We start from the raw sequence: 20,780 nt of genomic DNA, 5'->3' as shown, positions 1-20,780 counted from the left end.
AAATTGCTCAAGCATGATTATCTTTCTCACGACTCAACAGATTAAAACTCCCACTGCAACTGCTGCTCAGCGCCCCAATTTTGAAAAGGGTCGGATGATCTTGGAGTTGTTGTTGAGATGACGCTGCTCAATACTATCGAAATAGACAATCTCGCAGCTGTATGTCGATTCAGTAGGCAAACTCAGACTGACTCGTTGATCAAGGTGTGGTGGCTACATTTTCTCGAATCAGGGGTTGGTCTGCTCAAGCACAATTTTTTTTTTACATTTTCGGTATTCTGTTCTGGATTTCTAACCGCATCGTACCCCCTGACCAAACCGGGCTTTATCCCGGCGGAGTAATTGCAAATATATTAACCGGGGCGAATTACGACGGCATGACCACGGCGACGTCGGATGAAGGCATAATAGCATACTGAACACTCATACTCCAGTGTTCACCTAAAATATCATCGGGTTAACAGCCGCACATAAATGACTCTGGTGCAGGATCTATGTCATACCCCTCAAGGATGAGTACGATATTACGGAGACGTGGCTTGTCAATGACGCCAAAGCATAAGATATTATGATGCAAGGTGGTGAAAATGAGGCGTCAGACCAAATTATAGTCGTCCACCAGCGTCGTGAATACATCTTAGATTTTCTTGCAGATGCTTGAGACTTCAAAAAACGCGCGACACTTAAAAACGCGCGACGATGCCGTGTTGACTTCAAGGCTCTCAGATGGAGACTGTTGTTAGTTGGCTGTGAGTTTGGGATCGTTTGACGAGCTGGTGGCGGAGCTCTAGACAATGCAAGATCCAGTAGACAAGTCGCGCCAGCCAGTGAGAGGTACATCGCAACGGTACCTTACCAGAACATGGTCTGATCTCATCGATTGTTGAAGTGCAAGGATTCAAAATGATATAAGCCAGAGAGATGCTGCTCACTAAATGGCCAAGCCAAACACTAAGGAGGCTGTGGATAAAACCTTTCGCAAAATTAGAGTGATTAAAGAATCATAGATGGGCGAGACATTGTTAGAAATGCTCTATGCAATAATGGCAGGTATAAGGTCATTGTTTAATCGTGCCCGGTTTGTTCACATGAATCAGGACTACTCCGCCGTCAATTAATTCAGCAGCGATGACTCAACATTGGCAGAGGACGAAAGTCGGAGAACAGGATGGCTTCACTGTTGTGGCGCCACACCCCAAATGACCCCGCGAAGGAAGGCTTGTCTAAATACAAGGACTTCCAAGCTAGCAGACGAAAAAATATACTCGTCAAGGAAGCTGGTATGCTTAAACCAACAGTTTTGGGTGGAATGGGTACTCTAAACTATACTGGCTAGCTTGCGGAACGCGGCATGACCGTAGCGTTTCGGCGTTTGCCATGTGTCATCTTGAGCATGGCGATTGTGCCGGGTGAAGAATGTAAAAAGCGTACATGCTTGACAGTAGCAAAATGAAGAATGTTCCATAGAGTATTCCAGGCCAGACCTTTAGTTATGCTCTCATGGGAAACAAAACAATGACGCGTTACTTAGGAAACAGACCTCAATCCAAGGACACAGAGCTCAATCCAAGACATCCAGATGATTAAGCAATGCGCAGAAACATTGTTTGCCGAGTGTCTGAAGAGTCACGTATTTTAACTTACATTTGATGGCAAAGATGACGTGTACTATAGCGCATGCACGAAGATATCATGAAGCCAATGTTGACCTCCTTGTTTGAAGGAGCAAAGTATATTGTCACTTTTGTGGATGATTTCTTAAGATATGTTGTGATGTCTTAGATCACGAGCAAAAAGTGAACAGGCTAGCAAGTAAAAGGCTTTCATGGCTCGATTTCAAATTTTATTCGGCGAAACATTGTGACCTGACAATGAAGCAGAGCTTGTGAACAAGACAATAGCATACATTCGTCGTCGGAGTGATATCGTCCACCATCGTTTAGTTCCGTACAGCCCTAAACATGACGGATAGGGAAAGTTAATGAAATCCAATATTTCCAGCATGATATCACAAATAAAGTTTCGACTGAATGGTGACGGCAGCGGTGATAATAGTACTTTATGAATGATCGCTCGATGAGCTCATATCTAATCCAAACACGCGAGAACCCTCGACACACGTTAAATAACCGATAGACATACACCCGTAGCTCTTGGGTTCGAGCTTTGTTCTCTTCACATCGTCGATATAAGCGTAGCCCTGCGACTTTAAAATGCGTAAGTGACCCATCGAAAAGTCTTCATGGGAGCATACATATACTACGTGATTTTAGATTGCGAAGGTCAGGTGAAATGACCCGTTTGGCTAGGTCAGATGATTGTGAAGTATGCGGCTTCCATAACGGGCAAGCACTTTAACCAGAAACGACCATCAAAACTATAAAAGACAGTGATGAGGACAATGTTCAGAGCCGAGTAAATCGACAGCTGGACGTGAGCGAACCCATGGAGGCTGTTGACAACTCGTTGGAGACGTTGATATGGACGATGGTGGGCGTACACCAAGCATCGGCTCACAGCAGTTGATGCGCTTTGCTTAAACCCTACCATATAGGCGTGACGTATGGTGAGTGTTTGTGTATCCAGACCTCATGCTAGACAAGTACTTCTATTATATAGTTGTGATCCGACCTTACGAATGCTTATAATGCTTGGGGTGGGTTAGGTAGGAGACTATGTCAGCTTTCTGCCATATGTGACCTATGGATCATACCAATATACTTCGAGATTTGAGAGAGAAATTGACAATCAATTATCACAAATAGCATTTACTCGCGTATATCTTTCGCTCTTGCTCAGGTGATTTGCAAAATGCAAAACGATGAGCGCTATTTTATGTATGTATGAAATGCGGGGACATGAGAAAGCCGTGCATTGGATTTTAGATAATTAATAGTCGCGCTGGACACTTATCTTACAATGCGCATAATTGCATCAGCGAACACGACAGAAGCAAATCTGGACGCGCTTTAAAATCAGCTCTCCTACCAGGAGTATGTATAAAGCTACCAGTATATTTTTTGAGTCTGTTCGCTTCAACATGAGCTAAATGCTGGTCGAAGATATTTTTAATGAGGTTATAAGCCATTTCTAGGTGACGAGTACGCCCGAACCTGGCTCTTGCGTGCGTAGAGCAATTGCTCACCGTCTCAATTTTATGTAGCATAAGTAAAAAGATTTGCGATGAATTGTGTCATCTTATGAGAAGATCACCCTTTAAAGTGGGCTGGTGGTTTTAGCTTCCAATGTCAGAAACATCATGAGAGTTTTGTCCCGGCGCTAACTGAACATTTGTTTGAATCTGTTCGCTTCAGCATGAGTCGAAGATTTGGCGAAAGAAGTACTTTTTGTAAGCATTGCTAGGTGAAAAACATATGATGTTTATCCTTTTCTTACAATTCATCACAAATCATTTTACGTGTGCTGGAAAAAAATGAGATGATGAGCATGCCTTACGCACGTAAGCGCCAGGCCTGGTATCAACCCGGCGCTAGCTAAAAATTTGTTTGAATCTGCTCGCTTCAACATAAGTCGAAGTTCTTTTGGAGAAGAAGGTACTTTTCTGCAAGCCTTGCTAGGTGACGAGATATGATATTTATGACATTGATAATTCGACAGACTCAGAACAACAGAAATGTGCAGCACGATTACTTTGAAGAAAACTTCTTTTTTGGTCATACCACGTGGTACACCAAAACCAAAAACTGCATCCATGCGAACAAGCCATTCCGCCCAAAGTGTCATTGTCAAATTTGAGCTGCATGACCGGAATTTTGTGCTTTCCACCTTTCGCGCGCTTCTTCATGCTGCTGTCGGGATGTGCTTGGCTAGCAGGCGTCAGCTCTGGTACTTCACTGGTGGCCTCAGCTTTCAGCGATGAAAATCAGCTTTCCGAGTTCGTGCACGTCGCTGAAATTGCTCAAATCCATCGGAACCTGCGAGGACATATCAATTCGGCCATAATTGAAGCCAACGACACTAGCGAGGAACGAATGCAACCAAATAATGTCGTGGGTGAAGGGAAAGCACCCAGCGGAGCCCAGGAGACTGTCGCGCAAATTTTAGTTAAAGGGATGAATAAAGTCGCAGACTTTCTTAAAGATCTCACAAGAAGCCAGAAGTAAAACCCAAGGCCAAAAATGATTGATATTCAGAAATCAATTGAGCACTTGTAGTGTACTTCTGAAAAAGCCAGTTAAGCACCACAATGAATCCTTTCAGATTTTAACATTAAATACAAGACTTTCACAGTTGTAGAAGTTGCGCTCCTTTTGAAGTTTAATATATCTTCCAGATAAACCGGCGTGATCGATCATGTAGCTCCTCAATTTTGACCAAATATGCAACAGAAGTCTTGCATACTTCAGATTCGACTTTCACGTGTCCGAAAGCAGAGTCTGGCTCGCTCACGTTTAGCGAAGCTACAACGCTTAACTTAATTGTCTGTGCTTTGTGGTTTCCGAATGGACGTCATGGGTTGGATGAATCAACGAGATGAGAAATGAACTTACTAGCTTAATATTATTAATCAGGCATGATCAAAATTCTAAAGGATCCTGGTGATCATGGAATAATTACTTTCGTGAATTTCTGTTAGGAATGTAGGAATACTGATCTCTTATGATGACCTTTGAAAGAAAAATGGTAATTGAGGCTTTGGTCAAACATTAAATCTACAAACTCAATCTGAAGATACAATTGTTTAATTACCTGTCCTGCGAGCGGCGCAGCTCTCAACCAGTCTCGTATTTGTATCAGCACTAAAATCTAAACTCCCTGACGCGGTCCACAGATACGAGAATCGCTTGTGATGTTTCTATGGGTCAACGCTACGACGACCAGAGCTGGATAGACAGGACACCGTTGGGACCCTCTGGTCCTGTAGACCTTCAGCTTTTGTATGCATCGCTTACACTGGATGTAAAATCTCAACTATTTTAGCACTTGATCCGAAAAAATGTACTTGGGAGATGAATACAGCAATACGTTCAGATGCAAGAAGCATCGAGTGTCGCACTTATCCGTAAGTTGTGTTGGCACTACTGCAACAATAAGCGCATTAGTAACCAGTCGCGAAATTGCTTTGGATTGCTTACGTTCATCTATTCAGAGCAACAACTCCTTCACCCGCCTAATGCTTTGCACATTGTTTAAGTATCTTGTCTGAGTCGAAAAGTAATTTTTAGTTTGAAAGCCATTACACTACTCATGCGGCCTCGATCCTAAATAACTCTATGCTCACAACGGTATCTTTCGTTTGCTGTTCAAACCAATTCCTTCATAACATTTCAGCCATTGCTCATGTCGTTATATTCTATATTGATACGAATCGAGTATAAGAAAACCTTATTCGTTTTGCTGTGAGTCTATTATTGTCACACTTCTTAATAGCTTCCAATGTTTCTGGGTAAGCAAACACCTTACTAGAACGAAGCGTGATTGCTAGTCCATTCATCGTCTAGGACATATAAACGCAATCAGGTCTATTCATGTTTAAATGAGTCATGAAGACCGCTTGTGAGATGTACGCATAAGCTAATAAATACAAATGTTAGAATGTCAGCTCGATATCTCTGTCCAAAATATCGCAAATTCGCCTGCAGTAAACATCATTTTGAAGGTGGCAAAAAATCTGAGAAGTTTGATGCTGCCATTCTAAGAGTGGAGCTGCATGCTCGATCAGATATCTGATCGAGCATGCAGCAGCTTTTTAAAGCCTGTTTGATAGTCGTAGTGAAAGGCTTTGCATGCATCATGTATAAAATATATCAACTAGATTCTCGCAGCGCTAAAATACTGCCAGCGAGACGGCATTGTCGAAGAAGTTAATTGCAGTATTATAACCAAATTCATGCAGCTTCTTTATCTCATTTTTGAATTGCTGATGGACGATATGAGCATCATGTCGTGCCAGTTGGCTCAAAACCTGCCGACGAAAGCAAACTTGCAATTTAAAAGTATATTATGATGATAGTGTTCCAGAGATATTATCGAATTCTTTCACTGTTCCGATTTAAATATTTTTGACATTAGTTTTGGTTTAACATCCCATGACTACCTCAAAATTGTTTAGAAGCGTGGTGCATTGACCTCCACAACAAACGTCCAGCAGACATCGTGACTTATCGCTTTCGCCTGTGATGAGATGCGACACTTTTTAATAGCTTCTGAAAGTTTGCTTGAACAAGTGTACCTTCCAATGTCGTCGGCACGCTCTGGCAACACCAAAGTAGCGTATCTCATAACCATTCTTTAGACCACGAACAATGGATTACATGGAAACATAGCTATTGGGCGATTGAAATAGCATCGATTGCATACATCCACCGTATTGTTCTACTACCTTTCTAGTCCGTCGAACCAGTTTTGTGTAAGAGAGCGCCCCCTTTTGCAGTCACGACTATGTTGGTATTCTCGACGAAATTGTAGAAAAAGAGGTTCGTCAATTGCCTTCCAAAGTAGTGCTGTGTTCTTATTTCGGAACATTTATATGATTAGCAAAAAAGATGACATGCGCTAATATCTTCAGAACTGACTGTCAGTAGAAAAATGTTTGCCTGTTGAGTCTGGCTAGACACTAGAAAGGATTCAGAAGAAGAGTTTGTTGCGATATTGTGTGCAGATATAGATAGAAAAGCAAATTACAAAAGGTCAAACCCCCATGTCATGTGTTGTATCAGATCCGTGGTACTGTAATGTCCATATTGTCATTCGAGCACTATTTCAGTCGATCAAATAAAGTCGATGTTTCACAATACTTGAGATCTACAGCTTTGCGCATTTACATGCGGAGCAGAAGTGATGACATATTATGCTACTTTATATTCTTACAAATTGAAAATTTATCATTGCACTTTGTGGGAAGATTCCGAAGTCATGCTAAAATTTAGTTTTGGGGTGATATGCTTATCATTTCATGGAGTGTTCTCTGCTTGGATTTGCGATTGCCTTGACGTTGCGCAAACATCAATTCGCTGTCAATTCTCACTATCATACTATGTATCGCATAGTAAAGCATTGACAAGGTAGAAAAGGGATTGGAGTTCATCAGTGACCCTCCTTTTGCTCGTCTACCTTGGTTCGATCGTTGGTCGACAGTTGAAAGGGCTTGAAGATCATCAAGTGTTTGACTACAGCCTGCAACACAGCGATATATTTCTCGATCGGCCAAACCAGATCGCCCTGAGTCAGTGTTGCCAACTTTGTATACCTAAATTGTAATTTAGAGGCTGTTGGACTCTGAATAATTGTCAAGCATAACGCGGCTTGGACAGATAGTCGAACACGAACGTATGTCGCTTTAGACTAAGAAAAATGCATTTGGTTCAGCTTCCAAAAGGTGTGTCTTACAACTTACCTTTAAAAGCAAGCCAGGGCTCCATGCTCATTCTTCGTTTTGACATCACAAACGCAACCGAGATCTTAGTCACCCCGGAGCACCTACGGCAAAAATGAAAATCTCTATGTCCGTTTTCACCGGACTTGGTGCAGTTTTTCAGAACACGCATTTCGCTGAAGTTGTAGGCGACAATCTTGGTAATAATGGTTCTTCCACTTATGGCAGCGACTCACCCGTTGTTACACCCACGTTTGCTCCTGTGGTGAATGGCACTATCCCTAAAAGTGCTGGTTTGATCAACACATTGGCAGTAGAGCCTAACAATCCTAATGCTGATGCCACTATATTTCAAGCTCTGGAACCGCCCAACTACCTCGTCGAGCATACTGAAGCTATAATGGGCTTGTGTCCACCTCGATTCATCAACTCATCTTTTATAAGAAATCGCGCCATTCCTACCAACAATTGGTGGGGCAACATTATCGCACATGATTCCAATGCCGCCATTCAACCAATTTGGTCCAACCCGTACTCGTTGCAGATGCTAGTTGACAAAGCTCCATTCGGTATGTCCACAAGCTATCCGTATCGAAGCCGTTTTAGCGGTGGCAACTCTGGCAACAATGGAGCTGTTAAATTTTATGCGCACGGTCAAGTTCGTGAATTTCAATTTTCAGCCGAGGAGATTGTCAATCAGAAGCCCAATTTTCAAGTTGTGGATTGGGCCGACCAGGGAGTGACGGTGCAGTTTACTGCCGGATCCTACGGCGGCACAATGATGTCGGATTTGGTGTCTGGTATGGTGTACACTTCGATGAAGTACTCGAGTCTTACTCCTCGGCTTGAGTCAAGTGCCGCCATCTCCACCATTAATGGCCAACCTTGTGGTGGCCAAGTCCATGGATCAAAGTTTGAGATTGCTTACAACTCCGGTCAAAAGTGGATTGTGTACGTTCTGTCGAGCGACGGACTCAGTGACAAGGATATTACTTTCACAGCCGACGGTCCGTATGCTCTCAAAAGTACAGACATTTTTGACGGTATTCTGCGTGTCGCGCTGGTGCTTGAAGATTCCTGGTTATCGACACTAGATCAGCATAAGCTCTGCATTGTTCAATCTGCAGCAGTTGACCTTCACGACGACACCTCGTATGCTCTTAAGTGGAAGACGGCGGGTGACTGCTCAAGTGGCCTACTGCACTACGCTATGAAACACCACATTGAAACTATTGTAAGAACTGGCGGAATTCGCCAAGTCGATGGCATGATGGCCTACTCGACAACTCGTGGAGCGTATCAGGCTTTTGCAACTCCTGAAGGCTCTGCCAACCCTGTATGGGAAATTAAAGAGGTTCAACCAGTACCAGAAGACATCTACCCATCGCGCAAAATCATGTCAACCGTGGCACAGCAACAACGTATTGTTCATCATTTGCGCGAGGATATCAATGCCGAGTGGTCAATCCCTCGTGATGGCAGCTACTATTTCAATGGTAAGGCTGCACAAAAGTACGCTTCGCTCTGTTTGATTGCAAATGATCCAGTCATCGTTGGAGACGACAAAAGTCTTCTGACCTCATGTCTAAGTAAGCTTCGTGATGTGATGGCACCGTTTGTCGCTAATGATTGGGCTTACAAGCTTCAGTACGATCGAATCTACGGCGGAATCATAAGCAGTCAAGGATTTGTAACTAGGGACCTTAACTCCGACTTCGGCAACACCATGTACAATGATCACCACTTTCACTACGGCTACTGGGTGCACACGGCAGCGATCATCAATCGTCTGGACCCAAGCTGGAGCGACCTACCCAAGCTTAACACTATGGTCAACCTTTTGATTCGCGACGTCGCTAATTTTGACGCTAGCGACAAATTTTTCGCACGATTTCGCTCGTTCGACTGGTATCGAGGACACTCGTACTCGCACGGCGTAACCCCATTTGCTGACGGAAAAGACCAAGAGAGCACGTCTGAAGACGTCAACTTTTCCTTTGGCATGTACATGTATGGTAAGGCCACAAACAACGTCGCACTTGAAGCAGTCGGAAAGCTTATGACTCGTGTCAATGCGCACGCCATCAAAACATACTTTTTGATGGAGGACGCCAATCAGATTCACCCAGACAAATTTCGGCCCAACAAGGTGACAGGTATATTTTTCGATAACAAAGTGGACTATGCTACATGGTTCAGCGCTGAAAAACACTGCATTCATGGCATCCAAATGATTCCCGTGTCAGCTGTGACCGAATACGTGCGCACCAAGCAGTTTGTTAAAGAAGAGTGGGAGCAGGTGCTGGGCAAGGAGAGCATTGTGATGCGTAAGGACATGAGCAACTCGTGGCTTTCGCTGTTATACGCGAACTTTGCCATGGTGGATAAACAGCGGGCTCTGGATATCTTACAAAAGGCCAAAATGGATGATGGTCTGTCTCGATCGTGGGCGCTGTATATGGCCGCCAGCTTCGCCGAGTAAGCTGACTATCATAGAATCATTCGAAGGTTATAGGTCAGACCATATAATTTCATTTGCTACCAGCAGTTTTTTATACGTTCTTGAACATTTGGCAATCTATATACTCCATTTACCTTTTTTCAATGGTACTCCACTCAAGGCAAATTGATACAGGCAACTAGGAGTACTTTTCTGACATGTCTTGATACGTAGTTAGTCGCTCACTTTCTTACTCGCGCGAAAAATTCGAGTATTCCGTTTCAATCTTATCTTTTTTCAACGATACTCAAAGATGTGCTGTTTTTGTTACTAACTCATTTGATGAGCATGAATAGACAGCAAAAAATTATTACAAACGACGGTGAAAGCTCTTGGCGTTTTACCCTATGCAATTTGATCAATCTGGATAAAGGTTGTAGCATTTGGTGATCTTTGGAGCGGTATCTCATTCCAGTGACCTCTTTGAGCTCTTACACTTACATGATTGAAAAAGGAAGGTCAGTGGAGCTTAACTGCTACGGTTGTGTAAAATGATACGACAATATATTGCGAAGTGTCATGCCTCGTTACTATACTGAGACGATCTCATACGTACTTGGTTTGAACAAAACGAATTATCACATTCCAGCAGCCTCAAACTAAATCTTTCATTCGGGAGAGCCCTGCTCTTGTCATCATACAATATTTTTCTGTAGTGCTATTTGTGTAGTCCTCAACGCGTAGCGAGCACAGATATGACATCTTTTTCTGCTCCCTTGCACTCAGAGCTGAAGTTCAAATAAGCGTGTGCTCTTCGCTGTAACGATAGTGATTGTTCCCCTAGCTATTGTCGGCGTTGCTTAACATTGACTTGACTCAAGTGTCCTAGTGACACAGCTAATAATTCATTGATTCAATGGAGGGGTTTTATGTAACTCCATTGTTTACTATTGGCAATATGTGATTAGTCACATCACGACAGAACTCAAGCGGATGCAACCATGGACCTGGTAGATCGACAGTACAATATTCCCATCTCAATGTATTGCAATGCATAAAAAAATACGGCATTGACAATGCCATAGAAAGTTATTGTAGCGCGAAAATCAAATATTATCTTATGATATGTAGTGACCGAAGGGTTAATTACGTTGATGACGTGGTGTCACGGCAGCGTCGATTCGCTTGCTGCTACACAAGCGCTTGCTCTGGAAGCTGAAGTGTATTTTTAGCTTGGATAGACAAGAAATCAATGGTTTGTGGAACGGGACGCGTTGGTGAGAAAGCAATGTAGAAATATGCACGTCGGCTCCTATTGTCTTGAAGAACACTTTTCTACATGAAGTAGGTTGGAGTAGTAACGTGCGCTTAGTATTTTTTTGTGGATGTCATGCAAATTGGTGGGCGGCCATGCATGAATTAACCAGTGAAAAAAAATCTCGGTGCGTAGTGCCACAGTAATTCCATTGTATTGCACGCCTGAGCCGCCAGTTAGTCAAAATTAGGACTGTGAGAAGAGCAGATGAAAAGTAGCTGATTGCGTGTGTCTAGATTCAGGATACGTGATCAACTAATTTTTATCACAAATGACATTGTGCTAAAAGTTTTGTTTTCTTTGGTTTACAGGTTTACATGCAGGTTGAGGTTCTCTCCGATTTTTAATTGTCAAAATTATCAATCTGAATTCAGAAGAGGGTGCTGAAAGCGGCTTTGTATAGAAGATAGAAAAAACTGAAGTGAATATACTACAGATGGTCCTTCTGTGCTACCTCTAAGGATACTGATTATAAAGTGACTAATCTGGAAAAATTAGCGGCTATTGATCAATATGTATAAGCATGATAGTAACTGTGATCGTTACCGTAATTCTTGTCACGTCATCCACACGCTGTCAGTGGTGTAATCTCAACACTTCCACTTATTTTAAGTGTGCTTTGTCACTAACATGGTCTTAATACCACCTCCCGAGTGCCTTCGTAAGCGTATCTACAGGCTGATTCTTCGTATCGATGTAGTGATCTTTAGTAGTACAAGCTGAATGGTCAAACGAATGCAGTGGTGCCTGATGTCAACAAGCTTTGTAAGAGCATGAAATATTGCGTTACTCACCGAATTGTATCTCTTTGGTTGTTTTTTTCATATTCGCGTGACTCCTACTTGTTCGTAACCCATTTCATTTTCGTGTCGAAAGCACTTCTTGTTACATAGGCTAAATGCCAAATATTCGGCTTCTACGGAGCTCAGTGCGAAGGTTCACTGGTACTAAGACTCGAATACAACGGGATCGTTACCAGTATTGATCAAAACACCTGATATAGAGCGTCTGTCATCAGTGTTGCCGCCCGAGTCTGCTTCTTAAAAAAATTGATCACCACCATTCCAGTTCCGCAATGTAGATGACCCCGTGATGACGAGTAAAGTTCTAGTAGCATATTTACGAATTGCAGCGTCTCAATGGTGTAATCCGGGATTCTTGATATAATGATAACGACAATTGCGATGTTCGGACATGTGCACGTTGTACTATTCAGCAAACAGCTAATTAGAGAGCGCTATGATCGTGAGTGTATCTTCAAACGCCCAGCTTTGTACCTGGTGACAGTGACGTCGACAGTTTGAGACTGGATGCACACAGATTGTCGACGTCCTTGGTGCTTTTCTGGCCAAACCGCTCAACCACGCCGTCAATGTAGCCTATTAGTTTGATCATCAAGGTTGCCGCTATCCTTACATGGTCGATCTCACTGTTAAGACGAATATCACACTACCGAGATCTTTCATCTCAAAAACATTTTTTTACATCCCCTCGACATCTGAAAAACTTGCTGCTCGTCTTGGATCCAATGATCCTATCATCGACATACAAACATACGTACATCAACCCTTCTTTAGATATCTCCACGTAGACGCATTAATTTGCTCCACGTCTTCCAAAACCGCTCTTCTTGAAAACACGATCATTCGGTTGTTCCACGCAGTTAAAGCTTATTTGAGCCTATACAAGGCCCTTTTTGGCTGACAGGCAAAGCATTGAGCTCCCTTGACACCAAGCGAGATTTCCGTATAAACACGACTGAGCAGCACACTGTTTAGATATGCGGTGTCGACGACCAGCTGTTATATTTTGCAGCCAGATCTCGCACAAAACGCCAGTACAACTCGAATTGAATTCATACTGGCCACTGGAGCGTCAGTCTCAAATGAATCCAAGCTGTATCTCTATTTAAAATAGCCACTAATCGTGCCTTGCTTGTAACGCACCATACTGTTAATCTGATCCTTTTTTTAGCAAAGTCTGAGAGATATCCAGTCGTACGCTCAATAGACCCTCGTGAAACGAGCGTCCGTGTCTAGTTCTGGTCGTGTCAGCGTAATTCGTCGTCCATCGTCTCGCGCAACTATCTGACCTCGTCACTAGCCATTGCCTGCAAAAATGCAGCAAGCAAGCTTAATTCTTTACCAACTATCACCGCAGAAGTATGAATGACTTCGGCTACAAGGCCGTCTTCGTCAGTCCTTACACACTTTGGTGATGTTGGGCCGTCACTCCCTCCAAACTATCTCAGTCATCTGATCCGTTCTCCAACACCAACGTCGGTCCGCGCGCATATCTTTTGCGCTCAATCTGAGGTTGAGATACCAATTTGATTAACTACAACGTTTCAGCTGATGCTCGGTTGATCAATCAATCAAACTTTCTGTATATCTTGTGCTGGAGCTTTACTGTCGGCTCGAAGCGCACAAGAGGCGGTATTTGAAGCACTTCAACACACTGTCGGATTCCACGATCTCAATTTAAGCGTCTGGAACGTCTTCTTTAAGATCAGATGTGAAGAAATTCATAAGCATTTCTTTATATTCAATTTTCTCATCCTGATCTTGCTTGCATTTTATCGGCCCGGACGCTGTGCTTAAACGTTGTTCTTGGTCTTGTGTACTAACGTTTGGCTGGTTTGAGTCGTAAATGCCGCCCACCTCACGCACGTCCAGTCTCACCGACCGTGACAATAATACCTCGTTGCTATCCAGACCGTAGATGCGTTATTCCTTGGTGTCTTTGGCATTATCGAGAAGGACACACTTTCCGCTCTAACCTCGACCTTGGGCTTTTCACATGATCAAGGTGTGTCTCCTCTTAGAGCGAAAATAGACAAAGATGATTCATACAACGTTTCACTCAAATTCCAACTCATCTGGGGCAGTGTTTGTAAGCACTCTGCTTGGCGAATCATTGATCAGTTCCACTGAAGTGCTGCCCGCCTCTAGCCACAAACTGGGTCGGAGCACGTTTGTAGTGTAGCAAGCTCGGTGCCTTTTCCATGGTTATGCAGCTCATTTGCTCTGTCATTCCGTTCTGTATCGAGCTTTATGGTACCGCACGTCGGTGCACGATGCTGTTCCGCTGACATAAGCCCGTTACCGTCTTCTCGATGATCTCCATTCCGTTATCCGAGCGCAAGCACTTGACGCAGACTTCCCATCGATTTATGTGCAGTGCTCTGAACGTCTTGTTCTTTTCAGGAACTTCTCTCTTCTTCGTCAAAAAATATGCCACAACATATAGTGACAAAACATTCACGAACGCTAATATATTCCTGGTCCCTTCCTTTAAGGCGATTTTCATCGGTTCCAACAAGTCCATGTGCACTAAATTCAATATGCGTGACATATTCGATACAAAGCGTCTTGGGAATGCTTCAGTCGTCTGCTTGATCTTAAAGCAGCCAGACAGCCACCACACAAGTTTTTAAATCATTATTTCAGTGCATGCATACCGCTTGAGAATCGCAAAATCTCCACCAAAACATCCATGCTTGGATGTCCCATGCGAGCTGGCTAGATCTACTGCTGACTATCAGCTCCCGGTGATTGCGCCAAATGTGCCTCCTATTGCTGATAACCCAGCAAGTAAGCATTGCCGTTCTTTGTCCTGCCCTCGCACAATTCTTGTTCCAAATGATACACGGAGCGCACTGGAATTTCACACTTCATTAACGCTCGGCAACCTTTTGACTGACAGCAAATGTCTGTCAAGTCTTTGGATAAGCAGATCCTCCATCATGAATTTGAATCTTCCGACAAAGCCGATACGCTTTACCGTTCCGGTTCTTTGACGCTTAGTGTTTGCGGTCTGCAATCGTTACCTCTATGCTGGCTTTTAGACGCTTGTATTCGACAAAGTCACTCCGGCAAGGGGTCATATGTGATATCACACTATCACGCCGCTCTCAATTGGTCAAACGGCTGATCGTTGGTTACCTACTCAAAATACTGCTACGCTCCTGCTGGAACGGCTCTGGAATAAATCACAGCTTGGGGGTCCCTTTCATGTGGCTAATCTGGTCACAACTAAATGACTTTCCCTTGCGCGTAGCTCTTGTGACCACTGCCAAGTCCGCCCTCGAGTCGTCCTTTGTTTTCAGAACACAAAACGGTTTCTCAATGGCTTCCTTAGTCTATAACTTCTTCGACTCCTTCAAAGGCTCCTCCTGTATTTGACCGGGGTGACCTCTTTTTTTCACGAGAAAAAATCAGCTCATATTCTGACGGCAGGCTGCTCGGCAACACCACCAGCTGTCTTGACTCATATAATGGCTCTCCGTTATATGGAATCCCACGACCAACTTATCTAACGCGTCAAGATGTTTCGCCAGTTGTGTGACACTCTTATTCCCATAATCACAGAGGCAACGAGATCTCATGTCACGTTGTGCAAAATAGAGCGATTGTAGGAATAGTGCAGAAGCAGCAGACCCAGATTCGGTCTGCTGCTAAATATGGATGCCCTGGGCAATGAGCTTAATGTCATGGCGTCATTCATGGGCCACGTCTCCGTTAGCTCGATATCATCCGTTGCGTCCGTGAAGTACCCAAGACGCACTACTATATGGATTGTATAGTTCAGCGTTCCAAAAGAGAGTGTATTGGGATATGCTAATGGAAACGCTTGGATGAAAGAATTGAACGCTATCTTCAGTAGGCACAAAGTCATCTATTCACTACTCAGCATGGAGATGTTTTATACCACAGTACACCAAGGCACCCAGTGGCTACATTTAAACGTTTATGAAGAAGCAATACATGGCTAGGCAGCGAAGAAATAGGCAAAGCGGTACAAATCGTAAGAGTGCGCCGTACAATAATCCTAGGAAGCAGAACGAAATACAACTGGAGAAGATACTGATGAGGATGCTGATGAGAACATCGCAAAAAAATCGAGTAAGATTACCAGGCTTAGGCAAATGCATAGTTTTCCTTCCAGCCGACATCACTAATTCATCACAGCTCCGTGAAGCGGAGCGTGGGGAGTAACTATTTCAAGTAGTCGGTGAGTTAGTCACTCGATGGCACATACTGAACGTGGAAGATACCGCCACGCACAGCATCTCGAACAAAAATGGTATCGCAGATTAATATGCTTCGCGTGAGATTGATAACCAGAATTCGATGTCATGGCAATGACTGCCAGGTAATTGACGTGCACAGCAAAAAATGAGGTGGTTTGCACCAAGTTCTTAAGGGAGGTGTCAAACCCACAGTATTTCTTGAGCAGCCAATGATAGAGCCATATACTCAGCCTCTGCTGAAAAAAAGCAACAGTACGTTGAAGTTTGGACTCGGACGTGATTGGCGCGACATCAAAACGCATCAACATACCCGACGCTGACCCTCGCGTCTTCAGATCACCACTTCAATTCGTGTCAGTACAGACCGTCGAGCCAGATACTATCTCATCGTCTCGGGTTTACATGATGCCCAGCCGTGGAGTGCCCGTCGAGTAGCGTGGTACATGAACCGCGGCATTCATGTGTGATTGGCATAGTGTTTCTAGATATAGACGTTAATGTCTAGACGCATGCTGCTGATATTTAGAGTAGAGCACCAATTACTTCACAATACCTTCGGCCATCCACACGTTGAATTTTCTTGATATCAGATAATTTCTGGCCAAAAAACGCTGGAAGTTCGGCATAATTAAGTAAAATCTTAAGTGAGCTTACTCGTGAATTGTTCAATAAATTGATATTGGCAAACATTCAGCTTGCCATGCTCTCGGTTTTAATAAACCTCGACGCCACGAGCAAATCGCGCATCGGTGGTATAATAATCTTGTTACTATGAAAAAACATACTTTTTCTATCTGTTAGGAAGTTACATAGGCTGGGTGCCTAGCGCAGACCCAAGTTCCTAGATTTGAAATGTTTGGACCGACTTGATCTCATTCGCCACTCCACTTTACTCTCTCAATGAAACGTTTACTATAGGTTGTGGTACACCGGAATCACACACCGCTCGTGAACAAATACTTCCGAATCAGATACACAAGACACGATGCCCATCCATGTGAGCACCTCAACCATTTTTTGCGCCACACTGCTGCTGCATGCTGAGAACCATGAATGCCCCAGAAGAGCTTGCACATCATACCGTCTGCCATCATTTTCCCCTCAGTTGAGTTCATGAACACGTTCACCCCCAACATGCCGTTCAAGAAAGCAGATCAACATCCATCTGACAGATCACGTAGTTTCACTGCCAACACATAGCCTAAAATTACTTAACCGAGTTTTTACTCGCAACCAGCAAATAGTTCTCCCGGTGGTCAGCACCTTTTACTTGTCAAAAGCCTTGGGCCACCATGCATGCCTTGTATCGCACAATACTGTCAACCGCGTCGCGTTTTACGTCGAGCACCAATTCGCATCTAATAACTTTGGATCCGAACAGCATCCCATAGGTGTCTCATATAGTAAAATCTAAGTTCGTGACGCACCGCCTCCTTCCACTCTAACGCTTGTGGTGATACAATGGCTTTTTAATACGAACGGAGAATTTCTTTCGCGACGAGAGCAATGTTGTAATCGTAAGTCAATCGCAGGCGTTCGGAGTTTGGCTCAACAGTCTCATCTTGGTGTATCACGTCACTCGCAAAAGGTTGCCATTCAACAATGCGACCTTCAGCAGAAGGTGGCAATCGAGCAGGTTTGGAAGCCATCGCCGTAAGTAAACAGGTACGGATCTCTCCCCTTTAGTCGATTTCCAGGAAGATCTCGAGCGCTATTTTTCTTACCATGTGGGATCAATTGATGAACGTGGGACGTGGCCATCATATCTTAAGCCGCATCATGAACAAGTTCGCGTGTCTCCTGAGATTGCACAGCTGGCGAGGAGCCTTCCATTTGCTCTGCCGGTGAAGTCTCATCCATCACTCCTCGCTCATTTGCAGTACGTAATGACGCATGAACTGTGAAGATCACAAACGGCTTTAAGCCTAGCAGGTGGACCCTGAATTAAACAAGTACATACTTCGTCGCAAGTAATTCCTTGTCGTAGATTGGGTAGTTCCTCTCTGCATCCTTCAGCTGGCGCGATTCGAGCGCGATCACCCGATCTCGCCCCTCGGAATCCGCTTGCAGCAGTGCACAGCCGATGGCAAAGTCCAAAGCGTCACAGACAACACCAAAGGACGATCGGGATCTGGTAAAGTCAGTATTGGTGCATGAAGGAGGCTGTACTAGACCCTATCGAAAGCTTTTCGATGCTCGGTGTCCCAGCACTAATCTGTATCCTTCTTAAGGAGTCTCGACAATGGCCGTGCCATTTCCGCATAAATTGCACTAAACTTGCGAACCTTCCAATTATGCACCTTAAAAATAGGATTACTCAGCGCCGAAGATGCACTTATCGGCATTAGCATACAGCCAGTTCGTGCGCAAGCACTCGAGCACCGCTCTCAAATGAACTATGCGGCTTTCCCCATCTGTCCTCGTGCCCCGCACGATGTGAACGAAGATATCGTCGAAGTTTGTTTGTGCACACACCCGGTGGGGCCGGAACAATTGCGTCACAAGACGATTAAATGTTGCATTTGATAGCCCTTGCGGCATCGTTAGCCACTCCCTGAGCATCCCGCTCAAAATACTCACCGTTGTTAGCGGGATATCACTTGCTCTCATAAGCAATTGGTAATACCCATCGACCAGGTCGAGTGCAATGTACTTCGTACATCCCACCATGTTGTTCTGAAGATCATCCTTTCTAGGAATCGGCATCTGTGCCGGAATGGTGGCAGCGTTGAGCTTATTGCAAGCATGAACGATACGCCACTAGCCGTTTGGCTTCCGAGCACAAAACGTGGGTGTCGAATGGGATGACTTGCTCTCACGTACCATCCCTGCGTCGTGCTTCGCACGAAAAAAGGCGTCAATGACGTCGCACTGCTCCTGGGGCAGGGGCCATTGGCGTGTTACGCAGTATTTGGTTCTCGAAACCAGGTCGATCTCATGACGCACACCTCAGTCCGGAGGTAGGACTGAAGGCGGGTCTTTGGTGACGACATCTTGGAATTTCTTTACCAAAGGAAAGTACGAATTAAAGGGTTTCCGTAGGATCGACAATCCACTTCGTGCGTTAAACACACTCTTGGTGTCTTCCAAGACAGCTTCATCCAGAAGCGATGACGAGTTTATCTTCTCGTCCGGTCGTACAATGGCCACTTCGGCCGAATCCCCTGCCTTCAAGGCACTGCCGAACTCTTCAAAGGACATCTCGACCAGCTCAAGAAGAGCATCTACTGCAGGCATAGCCTCGAGGCGGACGTCGCCATCTTCCTCCCCCGTCATACCGTTGACGAGGGTATACAACTGTGCACCGTCGTCTACGGTAGACGCACCCTGGATCAGGGTCGACGTCCGGCGTCTTGCAGCCAACATACGGTGTCGCCGTCAACTCTGTACAGAGGTTCTATGTCTCGTTGAGACCAGGGTGAACACGCAGTCCGCGTCGTCCGATGTCACCCTCACTTTCCGCTCCTTTGGAGCTTCGATGTTATCTACTACATCCGACGAAGAACTGCTGACCCCTCAGTCTTCGCTCAGTGGGTCACGTGCTACCCCACGCGTATCTGAAGGGCCGTGTCCAAGATGCCTCGGACTCTGTCCGACTATGTCACGCGTGACATGCAGCGACTGCTTTGATACTCGAGCAGCGCTCAGTGGTTTACGTGCCAGTTTACGTGCATCACGGGGGCATCGCCCTCGATGCCTCGGCCCTCGATCGGCCATGTCAGGCATGAGATGCAGCGACTGCTTTGATACTTGAGCTGCGCTCAGTGGTTTACGTGCCACTCCAGGTGCATCACGGGGGCCTTCGCCCTCGATGCCTCGGCCCTTGGCCGACCATGTCACGCATGACATGCAGCGACTGCTCCGAAACTTGAGAAGCGCTCAGTGGGTAACGTGCCACTCCACGATCAGCACACGAGCCACGCTCGGGAGTCCTGTTCGACACACCGTTGGTGTCTACCAACTCGGTCATTCCAATGTCCAGCACGTTCTCGTCTCGGTCCAGTGCTCTCGCCAATAGCACTTTTGTTTTCTAGCAGAGGTGGGTTCATGACTCCCCAAAGCTCCACCAGGAGACGTGCGCGTAGCGCCCAAGGTCTTTGACTTACAATCAATCCATGGCTCATTGTGTTCCAACCGTGCCATTCCTAAAATGAGGTCATACTTGCATCCAAGTCTAAGACTAGACAGCGTTCCACGCTATCAAAGTTAAGGAACTTGACTCCGAGGTCCACAGGGACCTTCGAGACCGTGGCACGCGTCCCCGTCGCTAGGCGAACAGTGACGATGTCACCCAACCACGCTTTCAGCGCCTTAGCATACAGCTGACTTCCCTCCATCTTGGAGCGTCAAGCATAATCGCCCGACGCCCCAGAATCGACTAGAGTCTTCCATGGCTTCTCGAGGCCCTTTACGGTCGCCTCCACGACCAGCAAGCCCGAGTTGCACACACGTTCCGTGTTCAAGAACACGGAGCTCTTCGGGGCTGGGCCCTATTGACCATGCCTTCCTGAGGCTCAACAGAACTCAGTTCTCCCCCAGTAGGTCGCCGCGCGCCTACTGAGTGGTGTCGTTTTTCCGCGACAAACCAGACTAGTAGGCGATGGTTCGAAGAACGTTGACGCTCCTTGCGCATTCACCGCCTCTTCAAAAGAAGGCC

The 20,780-nt window shown here is 45.1% G+C and overlaps 3 protein-coding genes across 3 annotated transcripts; all 3 read left to right on the top strand.

Annotated features, from left to right (window-relative positions):
* Positions 1-2,563: 2,563 nt before the first annotated feature.
* On the top strand, positions 2,564-3,656 carry PHALS_11982 (uncharacterized protein; the record flags this gene model as incomplete). Its single annotated transcript, XM_024727442.1, has 4 exons — positions 2,564-2,566; positions 2,666-2,799; positions 3,472-3,554; positions 3,619-3,656. The coding sequence occupies 4 exons, from the start codon at positions 2,564-2,566 to the stop codon at positions 3,654-3,656; spliced, it is 258 nt and encodes an 85-aa protein (XP_024578019.1).
* A 105-nt stretch (positions 3,657-3,761) lies between these two features.
* Positions 3,762-4,124, top strand: PHALS_11981 (RxLR-like protein; the record flags this gene model as incomplete). The annotated part of the gene is made up of 1 exon (XM_024727441.1): positions 3,762-4,124. The coding sequence occupies one exon, from the start codon at positions 3,762-3,764 to the stop codon at positions 4,122-4,124; it is 363 nt and encodes a 120-aa protein (XP_024578018.1).
* A 3,339-nt stretch (positions 4,125-7,463) lies between these two features.
* PHALS_11980 (endo--beta) lies at positions 7,464-9,818 on the top strand (the record flags this gene model as incomplete). The annotated part of the gene is made up of 1 exon (XM_024727440.1): positions 7,464-9,818. The coding sequence occupies one exon, from the start codon at positions 7,464-7,466 to the stop codon at positions 9,816-9,818; it is 2,355 nt and encodes a 784-aa protein (XP_024578017.1).
* Between the last annotated feature and the right edge of the window lie 10,962 nt (positions 9,819-20,780).

The sequence above is a fragment of the Plasmopara halstedii genome, assembly GCF_900000015.1.
Source record: "Plasmopara halstedii genome assembly, contig: Scaffold_555, whole genome shotgun sequence".
NCBI lineage: Eukaryota > Oomycota > Peronosporomycetes > Peronosporales > Peronosporaceae > Plasmopara > Plasmopara halstedii.
Note: the sequence above shows the minus strand (reverse complement) of the source record. Positions and strands in the feature narration are given on the sequence as shown.